The following is a 16,008-nucleotide window of genomic DNA, read 5'->3' as shown; positions in this document are numbered from 1 at the left end:
TGTACATAGGGTCGCTATGAGTCGGTACTGACTTGATGGCACCTAACAACAACAATAGCATTTTGGGAGATTACCAGTCAAGGATTAAAAAGGCTATATGGGAGAAACCAATTGCACCAAAGTTAAATTCACTTTTTGGTTTTTGAGATCCGGTTGCCAGGAGTCTCAGTGAAAACTTTCTGGACACCATATGAATGTCCACTTCATGCCTTCTTGTTTTACCAGGGAAGTTATAAGATGAGTCACTTGGTATGGAAGAGGAAGGGAGAAGAGTAACTGGAGTTCAAATACATAAAGTGTTGACTCAGTAGTTTCAAATTGTATATATTGTTTTGCATGTTTTTCTCTTTGATGCAACCATACTTTGCCCTCCCAAATGCTTGAATTTCCTTTACAATAACCACTAAGCCTGGCCTCTCTTTGATTACATTTGTTGTTGTTGTTTGTTTCCTTGTTAAAATTTCAGGCCTCTACTTCCTGCCCTTTCCTACCTGGTGCTCAGAGTACAATAACACAGGGAGGCTTCAGATGGATGCATTTGCCCACAACTCTGGAGTTGTAATGGCCCCAGAACCTGCTGGAGTATTTGGTACATAGATCCTGATCTTTTAAAAAAGCAAGTAAATTTATTTTTAAAAACCTGTTTTAAAAAAAAATGGTTTTTAAAATAAAATGTGAACCATGGTTCAAACATGTGAACCATGGTTCAGTCGGTACTCTAGGATAAATTATAATATTTTCTTTAACTTAATACTTTTGTATAATTTGAACCATTATTACATCTACATCTGTCTAGAAATGCTGATAGCACACACATTTCTGGAATGCTTTTTAGATTGTAGAACAAGAAAGTAATTGTAGAACAAATGAGAAGAACTCTAGATGTTAAACCAGGCAACCTAGATTGTAGTGAGGCGTCTGCTACAGGCCAACTCTCTGGCCTTGAAAACACACACACCAGTTTGTAAACCATTTGGCTTATGTGTGGGAGGTGAGTCTCCAGAGGTTCATTGCTCATGGAGTCTAGGTTAGGGACCTGTCAGAGCACTGTCCCAGGTTTCTATTTAAAGGTATCCTTTAGTTAATCTGACTAATTACCCTCATTTATCTGTCTGGCAATTCAGTGTAGTAGAAGGAGCACTAGACTGGAAGTCTGGAGCGACTGGTTCCAGTTCAGCTTTCATTACTGAGTCATCATGTGACCTTGAGGGAAACCTGAAAATCAGCCTTTGCCTAAGTGTCATCATATGTAAGTTAAAGATATATTTGCTAAGGGTTTACTATTGGTCAGATGTGCTTTAGATGCTGGGTATATGTAAATCCCACTGGGTATGTATAAATCCAGTTATTTATATCAGAGGGGCATGCCCTTAATGCAGTCTAAATTTTAGCTTACAAAACTTCCATATGCTTATGATTTCATTTCCCTTATTCATCACAGTATCTCACATGGTGTTGTTAAATGTTACTGAGTTGGTTCCAACTCATAGTGATCCTATGCATAGCAGAATGAAACAATGCCCAGTCCTGTACCATCCTTACATTGTTATATTTGAGCCCATTATTGCTGCCACGGTGTCAATCCATCACTTGGAGGGCATTCATTTTTTCTGGTGATATTAGTTGCTAAGCTCAACCTCAAATTTCCAGAGTGGTTATGAATCGGGCTGCGAACCTTAAGGCCAACAGTTTGAAACTACCAGCGGCTCCATGGGAGAAAGATGAGGCGTTCTGCTCCCGTAAAGATGTACAGCCTCGGAAACCCTGTACAGGGTCGCTGTGGGTCGGAACCTACTCGACGGCACTTAACAACAACAACAACTATGAAATTTAAATTGTTGTATATGTTGTTAAGAGCCCTTGAGTTGGTTCCGACCCATAGAGATTCTTTATAGGGTTTCTGAGGAGCAGCGGGTAAGCTTGAACCGCCAACCTTGCAGTTCAAATCAACCTTGTAGTTTAGCTCATTAACTCGCAGTGCCACAGATCTTAGTAGATACCAGGTACCTTCCAAGTCCTTTACCTCAACCAGGTTAATTCTCACACTATAAATGCTATTATTATTTTCATTTTACAGGTGAAGAAACAGAAACCTAAGGCACACAGCTTTTAAGTCATAGAGCTTGTTTTTGAAATGAGACATTTGGACTTCAGAGTCTCCACCCTTAATCACTTTGTTTACTGTCTCATGTAGCATATTACACCTTAACATTCTACAAATAGTGAAACATGCATGTTTGTATAAAAATGAGATATGGTGTTACAGGATAAGCACTTAACTGCTAACCACAAGGTCTTCAGTTCATACTTACCTGCCTTTCCTTGACTATCCTATGCATTGGAGCAGATTTGACAGCACTACACAGCAACAAATGTATTAGTACCCAGGGAAGACCAATCTCCAGGATAATTCTGAGCTATTTACCAACCTAATTTTGTGTGCCAGATAAAGTTTATGTAAATTGGATATGATAGTTATGATATTCCCTGCATTTGGGAATAAAAGAAATCAAATTAATTTTGGCAGATATTTTTAATTGGTGACTAAGTACCTAGGATATCATGATTGGCAAGGTGGAGGGTCACAGAAAAAGAGGAAGACTCCCAATGAGATGGATTGGCCAAGTAGCAGCATCAGTGGACTCAAGTGTGGCAACAATAGTGAGGTTGGCCCAGGATCCGGCAGTGTTTCTTTCTGCTGTGTATAAGGTCCCTATGAGTTGGTATTGACTCAAAGCCACCTAACAACAAGTACCTACTAATTGGCCATGAAGACTTTTTTTGTTGTTGTTTTTGACATTTTTTATTGTGAATTGAGTGAAGGTTTATAGAGCAGATCATCAATTTTACATTAAGCAAATCATGCACTTAGTGTCATCTCAATGATTGCACACCATTCCATGTATTAACATTTATGCTACTCCCTCCTCGTGATTCTTACTTCCATTCTACCTTCCCCCGCAATGCTTCTGAACTTCGTCCTTAAGTAAATGTTGCCCTTTTGGTCTTCTATGGTTGACCATTCCATGGTGAGCATACCTTAATAGTGGTGTTATCCCCCCCAAGTAGTAAATATGTATATAAATAGGTAAATATACTGACCACTTGGCTGAAAATTGAGCCCCAAGGATGAGCTCAGTTCGAGACCTGAAGGGTGACCGAAGATCATAATTTTAGGTTCCTCCAGTCTCTTTCTGACTAGTAAGCCTATTTGTTTTGTTTTTACATTTTTCTGTTTTATTCCACATTTTCACTCACTCTGATTACAACCCCTAATACAATTTCTTTCAGAGCAGTTGGTGTGGTATCTGGGCTCCATCTAGTTCTTCTAGACTCAGGACCGTTGTAGACTGATGTTCATGTGTTCCGTTGGACTAATCAGTTTCAAGAATCTTGAGTTTTCATCACTTTTCTTTCCTACACACATGCTGCTGCTGCTGCTGCTGCTGTTGTTGTTAGGTGCCTTTGGGTCAGTTCTGACTAACAGTGACTCCATGCACAACAGAATGAAACACTGTCTGGTTCCTTTGCTGTCCTCACAGTTTTGAGTTCATTGCTGCTGCCACTGGGTCAATCCATCTCTTTGGGGATCTTCCTCTTTTTTTCTTACATTCCATTTTACCAAGCATGATGTCCTTCTCTAGGAACTGGCCCCTCCTGATAACAAGTCCAATGTATGAGAGGTGAAGTCTCACTATTCTGGCTCCCAAGCAGAATTCTGGCCACACTTCTTCTAAGATGAATTTGTTTCTTCTTCCAGCAACCCCTGGTACTTTGGATATTCTTCTCCAGCACTATAATTCAAGTACATCAACTCTTTTGTTGTCTTTCTTATTCACTGTCCAACTTTTGCATGCAAGTGAAGCAATTGAAAATACCATTGCTTGGGTCAGGTGCACCTTAGTCGTCAAACTGTTGTCTTTGCTCTTGAACACTTTAGAGAGGTCTTGTGCAGCAGATTAGCCTGGTAGTGTAGTGGTTATGAGTCGGGCTGCTAACCTCAAGTCAGCAGTTCAAAACCACCAGCGGTTCCACGGGAGAAAGAAGAGGCTTTCTGCTCCTGTAAAGGTTTACAGCCTTGGAAATCCCATACAGGGTCACTATGAGTCGGAACCACCTCCACACCACCACCACCATCACCACCAGTACGTCATTTGATTTCTTGACTCTTGCTTCCATGAGTGCTGATTGTGAATCCAAGCAAAATGAAGTCTGATAATTCCACACTTAGAACAATAGTTGTACCTTAGATGGCTGCTCATGAGTTTGTAAGATCCCAATAGCTACTTACCAAAGTAGCATGTAGAACATTGAAAATCTGCTTTTTGTAGATTGTCTTCTATGCTTTCTGTCTATATGCTCCTCAGCTGTGAACATTATTATGTTATAAGATTATAGTATAATTTGGAAGAAACAACAGCCCAAATTCACTTTTTTCCTGCTTTACCAAATCAACTGTTTTCAGTTTTTTAGCTTTCTTATGCCTGCTTTTATTTTTTTCAAGTGTTTGTCTTTATACATATGTAACTTTTCTCTTCATTTTATAGATAAAAATTTACATTTGTTTTGCTCCATTGTTCTGATGTGGTCATGTGCTGTTATCTCTTCCAGTATATACGTATCTGATGTAGTAGTAATCAGAATGGACTAAAAATTCAAAATGCTACAAAATCTCAGTATTAAAACAACTTTGAAATTATATATGCAGGGACAGAAAATCATTATAGATGTATGTGAATTGTTGTTGTTGAGTGCGGTTAAGTTGGTTCTGATTCATAGGAGCTCTCTATAGTGTTTCTGAGGAGCAGTTGGTGGGTTTGGACTGCTGACCAGTGCTTACCCTGCATTCCCAAATATGTCTAAATAAATGTGGGAGCCCTTCAAAATGGGTTCAGATTTTGACTCTGCCATTACAGCTGTGCATATTAGAGCACATTTCCTAATGGACCCAGTATTAATTTCTTAACTCTACATTGAGGACAGTGATTCCCATTTTATAGAGTAATTTTGAGAATGAAATAACATATATAGATTGCTTATCATAGAGCCTTACACATAGAAATAATTTGTAAAGAGATATATTATTATTGGTATTAACAACATAATTTCCTTCAATGAAAGAATCTTTCTCAAGATGACATCCAAGCAGGGTTGCTATCAAATGGATTCTTGGCTTCTTCCTGAAAACCCAATGAAATCATCTTCCTTAACCTCTGCTTCCCTTAATATAATCAGCATTTTATAGAAATGCATGGTAGACTATGTTCCTCTGTCAAATAGATTTCAAGATCCTTTGTAAATTACTGTTTGGGATTTAAAAGCTAAAAATAAACCTAACTGGGACCCTACAACAGGAAGCCCTAGGCCTAGCCTAGACCTAGCCATAGCTCTTAACTCTAACTCCTTACTCCTAACTGCCCCACCCCACAAAAAAAAGATCTAAAAATTTATGGTGTTTGTTTAAGTGATTATATATTCCTGAGTGTTTTTGTATACATCCAAAAAACAAACAACAGGGAATAGAAGCAAATACTGTTGAATGCTGATGCACAGAGGTGACTTAATCATTGCAATGAAACGAAATACAGTAGAATGAGTGTAAAACCAATGTTCTCCCATGTAAACTATCACTCAATTCACAATAAAAATTTTAATAATAATAAATTCATGTTATATTTACATTGATATTAAAAGGCAAGATTGGGCAAGAATTTAGGAGTGATCATATAATTTTCTGCAATGTAACTGGGTAACTATAACAAATGAGATCATATTTCTGTTTCTCTACAAAAAGAATATAAATAATTTCCAAACACTAAATTGTGCTCAGAGACTTCCTATTAGGACATACTATGATATTTTTTACCTTCCAGAAGGATGTATGTTTCATTCTACAGATTTTCTTTGTTGTGCAGCCGTGCTATCACTGAACTATCAATTCTGATACATGCAAATTCTTCCTAGGTATTTCATTCTTCTCATGGGGAAGGACTGTATTTAACATTAGAATACACCAACCTTTAAGTTACTCAGACTTTCCTCCTTCACATGGAGGAACAACTGTCTCTAGTGCTACCAATGTAAATATTTGTATGGGAATTCCAAAACGAACTAGATTTAACAGCATTTCTTATTTACTCAACAGGACAATTTTGGCACGTGACCGACTTGCACTTAGACCCTACTTACCACATCACAGATGATCACACAAAAGTGTGCTCTTCATCCAAAGGTGAAAATGCCTCCAATCCTGGCCCTTTTGGAGATGTCCTGTGTGATTCTCCATATCAACTTATTTTGTCAGTGTTTGATTTTATTAAAAACTCAGGACAAAAAGCATCTTTCATGATATGGACAGGGTAAGTGATCATATAAATAGACTTTACTTAGTATCCACATACACATCATTAGAATGCTGGCATCCTAAAGAAAATTAATTATATTTTTGGAATTTTTTTGGGTAAAAGACCCTAGGTAAAATTAATCAGTATATTTGTTGTTATTAAGTGCATTTAAGTTGGTTCCAATTCATACCAGCCCTGTATAGGGTTACAAGGTGCTATAAATCTTCACAGGAACAGAAAGCCTCTTTTTCCAATGGAATGACTGGTGGACTTGAACTACAGACCTTGTGGTTTGCAGTCCAGTTCTTTTCCTACAGATCTACCATACTTCCAATCAGTATTATTAGAGATAAGAAAAACTTTAAAAGTCTAAGGAGTATTTTTGGAGTCGAGACTTCAAAAATATGTCAATGTTTACTAAGGGATGAATTAATAAACTGCATACTTTTGTGTAAATGTTTTGAGGTGTTGTTTAATGTGGTAATAGATTTTGGTTAAAAAAGAAACAACAAGGCAATATAGTTGTTAAGTGCTGTTGAGTCAGTTCTGACTCACAGTGACCCTATATAGAATCCAGATAAAGTAATCACTCTGAGTATTAACTATGGTACTTGAAATACTGGTCTCTTTTCTGTCGATGGATGGAATTTGTTAATTATACCAGAATAAAATTTAGTAGGAGTTAATCTGTGAAGGCAATTTTGTAAAGCTTCATTTTCTGCTGGTATAATTAACAGATTCCATCTGTTATGACAGAGTGAAGAGACTTATTTTCCAGTGCCATAGCTAATACTCACAGAATGCTTACTTCATGTTAGATCCTGTGTTAGGTAAGTTATACGGCATAGCTCATTTAAGCTTTACAATAGATATTTGTATTCTTTCCATTTTACAGATAAGGAAATGGAGACAACAAGCATCTACTAACTTGCCCAGATCTACACAGTTAGGAAGTGGCAAAGCTGGGATTTGAATGCAGACATTTTGATTCTACAGTCTTTATTCTTAATTGCTAGACTTTTTGTTTCTCTTAAAGCTGTAGTCAGGCCGTCAAACAGACTAACATTTCCTGCGTCTCTTTTGTATTTCTTTTCTTTTTCTGTTGTGTAGGATTCTCTGTGGAGGGTGGGAGTGGATGAAGCTGACGAAGAGTAATTTATCAACTCATCGTAACTATTATCTACCGTTTTATTGTATATGTCTGTAATGTTATGACAAGGCCTCCTGGGTACGTTTTATAGAAAATGATTTTGTTTTATATCATTTGTATCTTCTCAGAGATAGTCCACCTCATGTTCCAGTACGAGAACTCTCAACAGACACGGTCATAAATGTGATTGCTAATATGACAATCACTATCCAGAGTCTCTTTCCAAATCTCCAGGTCTTCCCTGCATTGGGGAATCATGACTATTGGCCACAGGTAAATTTGACCTCAACTTCTAGAAGTGTTCCATAGATTTTTCTTATTAGCAGTGTCAAAATTATGGCTAACTTGCCAACAGCCAGGGCTGGGAATAGGGCTCATGGAGGTTGTTGTTGTTAAGTGCCGTCAAGTAGGTTCTGACCCATAGTGACCCTATATAGGGTTTCCAAGGAGCCGCAGGTAAGCTTGAACCACTGACCTTGCAGTTCAAATGGCTTTACAGTCTGGTGCATTAATCCACAGCGCCACACCAGGACTCCGCTGGTGTAGAGGTAGAGTGCCTTAATTCTAATTAAGGAAAGCAAGACAAATGTTTGGAGACTTTAAAATGAATTTTAAAATGTTTTTTAAAAAGTTATGTCGATAGTGATTTAGTACAAAATTACCCAGTTTGTGAGTTATTAATTTCTGATTTCCTTTGCAATTTTCCTCATTTTTCCCCTTTTCAAATAATTATTGTTCATGTACATTTCCATGACAAGGTTGGCAAGGATGGTTAATGTAGACAAATGTTTACATTTTAAAGAATGCCTATTGGCATTCAAATCCCTGTACACCTGATCTAAACTGTGATTACAATATAAAAACATAGCTGTGGTAGCGTAGTGGTTACGAATCGGGCTGCGAACCTTAAGGTCAGCGGTTCGAAACTACCAGCTGCTCCGCGGGAGAAAGATGAGGCTTTCTACTCCCGTAAAGATTTACACCCTCGGAAACCCTGTATAGGGTTGCTATGGGTCGGAACCGACTCGATGGCACTTAACAACAACAACAACAATTACCAAAAAAAAGCCAAGGAGGAAAACCCTTGTTCAAGTCCTTTTAATCTAATTAAGTGTTGATTCTAGGCAGAGAAGGTGTTCAGAGTGTTGAATGCCTGTTGTAGGTTCGGCTCCAGCCAGTTAGAGTGACCATTTGTTGAGCCATCCTATCCATAATAGCTGAATACTATTGCCGACTTTCAGGGTCCCGTTAGAGTGGTGTACAGATGGAAGGGCTCCTAGAGACTGTTGTTTCGTTCCAGGGTTGCCATGTGTATTCCATAATGTCTATGACTGCTTTCTTTCTCCAATGGCAGAGATAAATAGTGGTGACAAAAACTTTATGACCAGCAAGCCAAAACTACGATTTGATCCTTTATATAAAAAGTTTGCAGACTCCTGGTCTAGCTCAATCCTTCATTTTATAGGCAAGAAAACTGAGGCCCAGAAATGTTACTCTAACTTGACCAAGTCCTCACAATCACATTCTACATCCATAGCCCTGGAAAAGCTCATATCATAAATCTACTCACTTTAGTCCTGTCTTAAATTAGACTAACATTCTCTGACACATCTCTTGCTCTTGCCAGACTAAAATACAATTTTCTGAGCAATTTACTTTCAGACTCTCTATTTTAACCATAATTTTTCTCTAGTTAGAATATTATTTCCAGCTCATATCACCTTGGAGCTTACTGGAGATTTTGATTATTTTGTCTCCTCCAATCTGATTACAGTGATTTTGAAAAGCTGTAAACTAGTGTGGTAGTATAAGATAAGCACTTGACCTCAAGGTCAGTTTAAACTCAAGGTCTGTGGTTCATACCCACAAGCTGCTCCTCGGAAATCCTATATAGAGTTGCTATGAGTTGGAACCGACTCAACAGCACTTAATAACAACATTCTAGAGCAAGCCTAAATTTCAAATGGTTTCTTTGTACTGGCCTCCCATCTTGAGGTGAACAACATGCAAGTATTTGTGAGCCAGCACCTCAAGCAGGGGTTAGCTTTTGTTACTGTTTAGATGCTAGACAACAGAGGGCAGAGGCTTGATAAGGACAAACAAGCTATAGGTTCCCCAAGGTTCCATGAATTGTTTTATTATGTCTTGAGTGATATGCAAACTAGTTCAGTAGAAAGCATGGGTGGTTAAGAGTCATGTTCACTAGGATTTAAATTCCCATCCTGTTCTGCTCCTTAATAGATTGGCCACCTTGGATAATTTCACTTAATGTTCCTGACCCGTCATTTGTAAATAGGAGAAATATATTCCTATGATGCAAAGTTTGTGTGTAAGTTGGTGATAATATATGTAAAGGGCAGAGTTTAATATCGCTCACATAATATTGTTAATAGTTACTGTTGTTCCAATTTTGACTCATGTGACACCAAGTGTGCAGAGTAGAATTGCTTTCTAGCCCATGGGGCTTTCTAGGCTGTGACCTTTTGTAACAGTTCACTAGGCCTTTTGAGGCATCTCTGGGTGGGTTTGAACAGCTAATCTTTTGATAGTAGTCCAGTGCTTAACCATTTGTGCCACTCAAGCCCATAAGAAAAAAGTCCCAGTAAGTGGAGTGGTAGTTACTGTACCTTGTCCATATGATATGTAGTCATTCAGTAGTGATACATGGGTTCCTGGTGTGGCACTGTACTGTAAACCGTAAGGGTGGCAGTTCAAACACAGCAGCTGTTCCTTGGAAACCCTGTGCAGGGTCACTATGAGTTGGATCCATCTCAACAACACTTAACAACAAATAGTGACACAAGATTCATTTTGACTTAATTCTTTTCAAGCTGCATTTCATTTTGCCTTTATCTATGTCTTTCTGTGTCGTCAAATCTTTTAATAATTCAAACACATGGAAACTAACTTCTATAAAAGATCTTACTATCTGTGGCTAGGGTAAAGGCAATATCCCTTAGACATTTAATTTTTTTCTCTTTCCTTAGGCCTTTTTATCTGAAAATCTTTTCTATTATTCAAATTCTATTCCCTCCCCTTTGCTGTTTCAGAAATGTCAAATGTAATACGCAAAGTTTCAACATAAATATTTCGTAGAGACTGATACCTGAGATCTAATTCTGATGAATGTTAGGAAGAAATAGATTTAATAAGTTTTATTTCTCCATGTGCACCATGGCAACATAAATAGACATATTCAGACACACATCCCCACCCATAACTGCAGCAGAGGTAGATATTAGTGTGGGCAGCCCAGGGATTCCTTCCTTTTGCCACCCTAGGAAGCTGTCTTCATCGTGGTCCTCATTTACTCCTCCACTGGCAAGACTGGTGCCACCAACCTTATGGGCGGGTCCTTTCCCATTATACCTCATTTCTCGGCAGCAGTCATGTCACAGTCAAAAAAGATTGGAGAGGAGCATGGTGCAATATATATCTTGATGTAGATTGTTAGTGGAAAGATCTGGGTTTACACCCGGGTCTCGCTGGATAAGTCACCTAATTTCTCTGGTGTTCCTTTTGTTCTTTCATATTTCAAATAGTAAAGTCTAGAGTGATTTTTATATAACATATAAAATATATTTTATATAATATATAAAATATATAACTTTATAATCCAACATAACAACATCCATGTATTGAGATCCATCCCAAAGTAAACACATGACCAAGACTTTATCATTTTGTGTCACTATTAGTATTGTTACCATTTCTTAATTGGGGTCTGGATTGGCCTACACCTTTGTTTAATTATCAGTTAGGTGATCTTGATGGTGGCAGAATCTGGAATATAGACTCATCTCTGGAACTCATCAACTGTCCCTAGATCTTGATTGGTGTTATAAACTGAAAACATATTTTGGGTAATTAGTTTCAGTTAAAATAAATTGATTGTTACTTGACCTGATTGTGAATCTATTTTCATCATGTTTTATGTAGTAAGGAAAAGTCACCTTGAATTAAAGTGACTTGGAAAATGACGTGTTTTCATTGGTGCTGACAAGAAATGTCACTAATAAATAGATTTATGCGAGCTATATACAAAAGAAAAGTAAGAGTAGAGATAAACGTTTCCAGTTTTTAAACATAATTAACAATAATAACAATAGAAGTAATTATCCAGTTTCACAAATGAATTTTTTTTGTTCAGTGTTTGCCTTATTGCCTTATTAAAGTTTTCCCCCTTTTATAAATATGTCACCATAAATACAGTTCTAGCTTCTCTACTTTATAATACTCAAAACTAATGTTTCATATATATATATATTCTTATAAAATTCAAAACATGATATAAGGAGATCTTCTAATAAAATGCATGCAGTTACAAATTTCCATTCAGGGTGTTACAAAGTTTTAAAATAAAATTCATTCTGATGTCATGACATTTTTTTCCCATTGCCTTGGTATACTGCACTAGACCCCACATGTTTAGGCTCAAACCTGCTCTTATTGTCTCTTTAGTAAACACACTACCTCTGTATGGGACATACACTTTCATGTGGGCTGTGTCTGAGCCATTGCTATTTTATCTCTGCTGCCATTTCTTTAAATCAACTTTGTGAAATCATTATTCTGATTTAGTTTCTCTCCATCCTGACACTCTGGGGAACACTTGATTCTTCTTGTTTCTACACCTTCGGGACGTCTGTCATAGCACCCAGCACAACACATTGTTTCAGAATTTTCTTTCCCATATCCCAAGTTATAAGGGCCTTGAAGATTAAGTCTATCTGGTATCTAGGCTTCCAGATGCCTAATGCACCAGTAAATGCTCAAGTAAAATTGAAACTGATTACTCCTTATAGCTTCTAATATTTAAGTGATGTATGATATTGTGTTTGGCCAGGATCAACTGCCGGTAGCCACCAGCAAAGTGTACAATGCCGTAGCAAATCTTTGGAAACCATGGCTAACTGAAGAAGCTGTCAGTACCTTAAGGATAGGTAAGACTTTCCCATGTTTTGCCTGCCTTTTTATTCATGTTATTTATTTAGACTTTACGATTTTTCATGTTTAATTCGGTGTGCAAACTCCAGAGAGCCTCAGGCCTCAGTGTCTCTTGAGGGCAGTGAGTGGAAACATGGCTTTGGGACACCTGTTGTGAGCCTGTTTGTCTTGTAGGGAGCTCGTCTCGTCCTGTTCCTTTCTTACTCTCAAGTAGGTGTGTTTTCATATGAAGCAAAAGCTGAACTTTGGACTTGACTATAAATGAACTATGTCTTGATAATTATGAAATTAATTGAAAAGAGAGAGTGGATATTAACTTTTAACCTAGTAGGTATTTGTCATGTGAAAATAACACAGCTTTGAGTTATCCAAATTACAGATCTTTAATTAAGAATTTACTTTCACAATGTCTGCATGTGTGTGTTTTGAATTTGTTTTAATAGGTGGCTTTTATTCACAAAAAGTTACCAATAATCCAAGCCTCCGAGTCATCAGTCTAAACACAAACTTGTACTACAGCCCAAATATTGTGACTTTGAATGAGACTGACCCAGCAAATCAGTTTGAATGGCTAGAAAGCACATTGAACAGCTCTTGGCAAAATAAGGAGAAGGTAAATCACATAGACCAAAATCTTTAGGGAATAAACAGAGAGCTAAATAGGTATATTTACTGAACTTGGGGGAGGGTGTCTAATAATTGTAAAAGAAAATTATTATGGTTTCATATAAAATACCTTATGACCTATCTCTGTCATTGTTCTATTTTTAATGCTCTGAGATATATTGGGATCTCTAAGTATTAAGAAAGGCCTATTTTAAAAATTTGTGATCAAGGTCATAGTTATATTGTCAACAGTATAATTTAAATAAGACAAGTGCTAATGTAGTGACCTTAATTTTTTAAAAGAATTTTGTCTTTCTTGTAAAATAGGAGAGATCATACATTCACTGTGTATATTTCAGTTAATGTACTTTGAGACTTGGGCATCCAGATGCCATTTGGCTGTGATGAATGTCCAACACCATCCTCACCAGTCCTTGTGTATCATCTTCCAGGTGTACATCATAGCACATGTTCCAGTTGGGTATCTGCCCTTTGTAAGGAGCACCACGGTGATGAGAGAGTATTATAATAAGAAATTGATCGGTATTTTTAGAAAATACAGCGATGTCATTGCAGGGCAATTTTATGGACACACACACAGAGACAGCATTATGGTTCTGTCAAATGAAAAAGGTAATGTGATAATTCTGTTTTTATCTCTCCAGTATAAGAAATTCAAGCATAGCAGGGCATATCCAGTAAATTAGAAGTTTATAATTATATCAAATAGCTGGTACCCGCCTTTTCTGAATTGCCTCAAATTGTTTTATGATGAGTGTACAATTAGAAGTCTAGGCCTACAATTGGGTTTCTTCAGTATACATTCTATTAGTCATATAGGTCCATCATTTAATTGTGGTCAACAAAAACCTCTGAAACTCACCTCACTCCAATATACTTTAGGTGCTTGCTTTAAGAGAAAAATGCTGCTAGTTATTTAATTGCTAGACTCAAATATGTATTTTTCTTTTTTATCTCATTTTACTTTTAAGAATTAAAAAGGGCAAGTATAAAATCAGTGGTTTGATATAAAATATATTAAGCACTTATAATGAATTTTAGCTTACTCCTTTGGAAGATGCAGAAAACAGTTGAAAAATAAGAGTTCTGATTTTAGGCTAGTCAGGATAAAAATTAGTATGAATTATTTTCAGTAATTGAAGAATTTTTCAACAATGTTATACCTCTTTCATATAGAATGAATATGTTTGGTAAAATGGCATTTTTTTTTTTTTTTTACACATTTGACAGTTATTCAGAAAGAAATTTAGTATGTGTTTGTATATAAATGTAGTATAAAATACATGTATATGTTTGTATGTCACCAGGGCTCCTCATATGTATTAGAATGTGTGTGTGTGTGTGTATGAAAATCAAAGTGACATTTAGATCAAATTCCTATGTAATTATTAGCATGCTGTTTTAGGTAGAGGTACAGAGCAAACTAGTCTTACATTTCATGTGTGTTTGTGTGCATTTGGAATGGACTTACATGTTTTTTAAATTTCAAATATGTAAGAGCAGAGAGAAGGATACAACAAATTCCCTTGTACCCACTAGTCATTCAACATTTATCATGAATTTGCCTCATTTGCTTTACCTATTGTGTGTGTGTGTGTGTTTAAGTTTTTCTTGTGAATTGGGTGATCATTTACATGGGAGAACATCAGTTTTGCATTCATCCTATTGTATTTCATTTCATCACAGTGATGACAATCTGCTCCATGCATCATCATTCAATAACATTTGCTTCCATTCCCTCTGGGGTTTTTTGTTTTATTTTGTTTTGTTTTTTTTGTGGGGGGATGTACTCTGAAGCATTCAGGAATATATAACCATTCAAACAACCAAAGGGTACACCCTGCAAGTCTGCCCCCTGGCCATCAGCACACAGACCCACTCCCTCTCTGAGTGCAGAGTCCTGTCACTCCATCTCTGTACTTCATCATCTCTGCTTCCATCTCTGGTGTCACTGCTTCTCTGGATAGGGTTCTGCACTCCGCTCTCTATCTTGATGGTCCCAGAGTCTTCTGCTCCTGGACAGCAAGATCAACCACTGCCCTCCTTTTGTAACAAAATGTCTACCTTTACATTTGCAACACTCACAATCAATCCTGATAGCAATTATTCACTATTGGACCACAAGAGTCTTAGCCCCATCTCCTTTCATCACCCACATCCAGATAGGTTGGAAACCACTCAGTGGAGATTCTACCTTCTCCCATGCCCTCTGAAACTAGGATCCCTCTTGAAAGCTTGTAAGCCAGTCACTTCGTGCCTTTGTAGCCCCACTCCCCCTCCGTTTTGGGTAGCCAATGTCTAAGTTGCCCATCCCTGTCAACCCTGTGTACCAAGAGGGTGGGAATGATCCTTGCTGTAAATATGTGTTCCCTGTTTTGAGCTACTACATCTATAAGTATGAGTCAAGTTTGTCAAATTATAGCAGATTACTCTTTTTTTCTCCTTTTTTCTTCTTCTAGTCAAGTTCTGATCATCTAGCCTTTGAAGCCAGGTTGAATGGGTACTATCTGCAAGTATGGTTGTTCTTGTGCATCTCCCTTCACTTCATATCAGCTGGATACTTCACTCTTCATTCTACTCCTCTGTGACCATGTCACTGTCTCTGGACCCAGGTTCCCAGGTCTCACCATATTACTGGCCAACGAGGTCTCAACCCAGGTTGACAGGAATCTATTCAACATGGTGGGACTTAGCTTACAACTTCATTGCTGTTTTTACCCTAGTTCCCCTCATCGGTAGATCAGCATGGTCACCAGCAAGACCTGCTTGTGTATTCCCCTTGAGTCTGTCTTGGAAGAGGGTTTGCCCTGAGGGGACTTGCTTGCCTTGATGGCTCCCTGGTAAACAACTTGCTTGTTCTTGTAGTAGTCAATCAGGCTGCCATTATTGCTTTTGATTTTTTTCTGCTGCTCTTTCTTTCAAGAAGTATCTTCTGTTCTA

At 37.5% G+C, this 16,008-nt stretch overlaps 1 protein-coding gene across 1 annotated transcript in view; it reads left to right on the top strand.

Moving 5' to 3' along the window:
• Nucleotides 1-16,008, top strand: part of SMPDL3A (sphingomyelin phosphodiesterase, acid-like 3A) — a 32,465-nt gene that overhangs the window by 11,008 nt on the left and 5,449 nt on the right. Inside the window, exons 2-6 of the mRNA XM_006834734.1 lie at nucleotides 6,146-6,359; nucleotides 7,623-7,767; nucleotides 12,341-12,437; nucleotides 12,885-13,054; nucleotides 13,500-13,680. Coding sequence (XP_006834797.1) covers nucleotides 6,146-6,359; nucleotides 7,623-7,767; nucleotides 12,341-12,437; nucleotides 12,885-13,054; nucleotides 13,500-13,680 — 807 coding nt within the window. The remainder of the gene's footprint in view (nucleotides 1-6,145; nucleotides 6,360-7,622; nucleotides 7,768-12,340; nucleotides 12,438-12,884; nucleotides 13,055-13,499; nucleotides 13,681-16,008) is intronic.

Source organism: Chrysochloris asiatica, unplaced genomic scaffold (genome assembly GCF_000296735.1).
Source record: "Chrysochloris asiatica unplaced genomic scaffold, ChrAsi1.0 scaffold00013, whole genome shotgun sequence".
Lineage (NCBI taxonomy): Eukaryota > Metazoa > Chordata > Mammalia > Afrosoricida > Chrysochloridae > Chrysochloris > Chrysochloris asiatica.
Note: the sequence above shows the minus strand (reverse complement) of the source record. Positions and strands in the feature narration are given on the sequence as shown.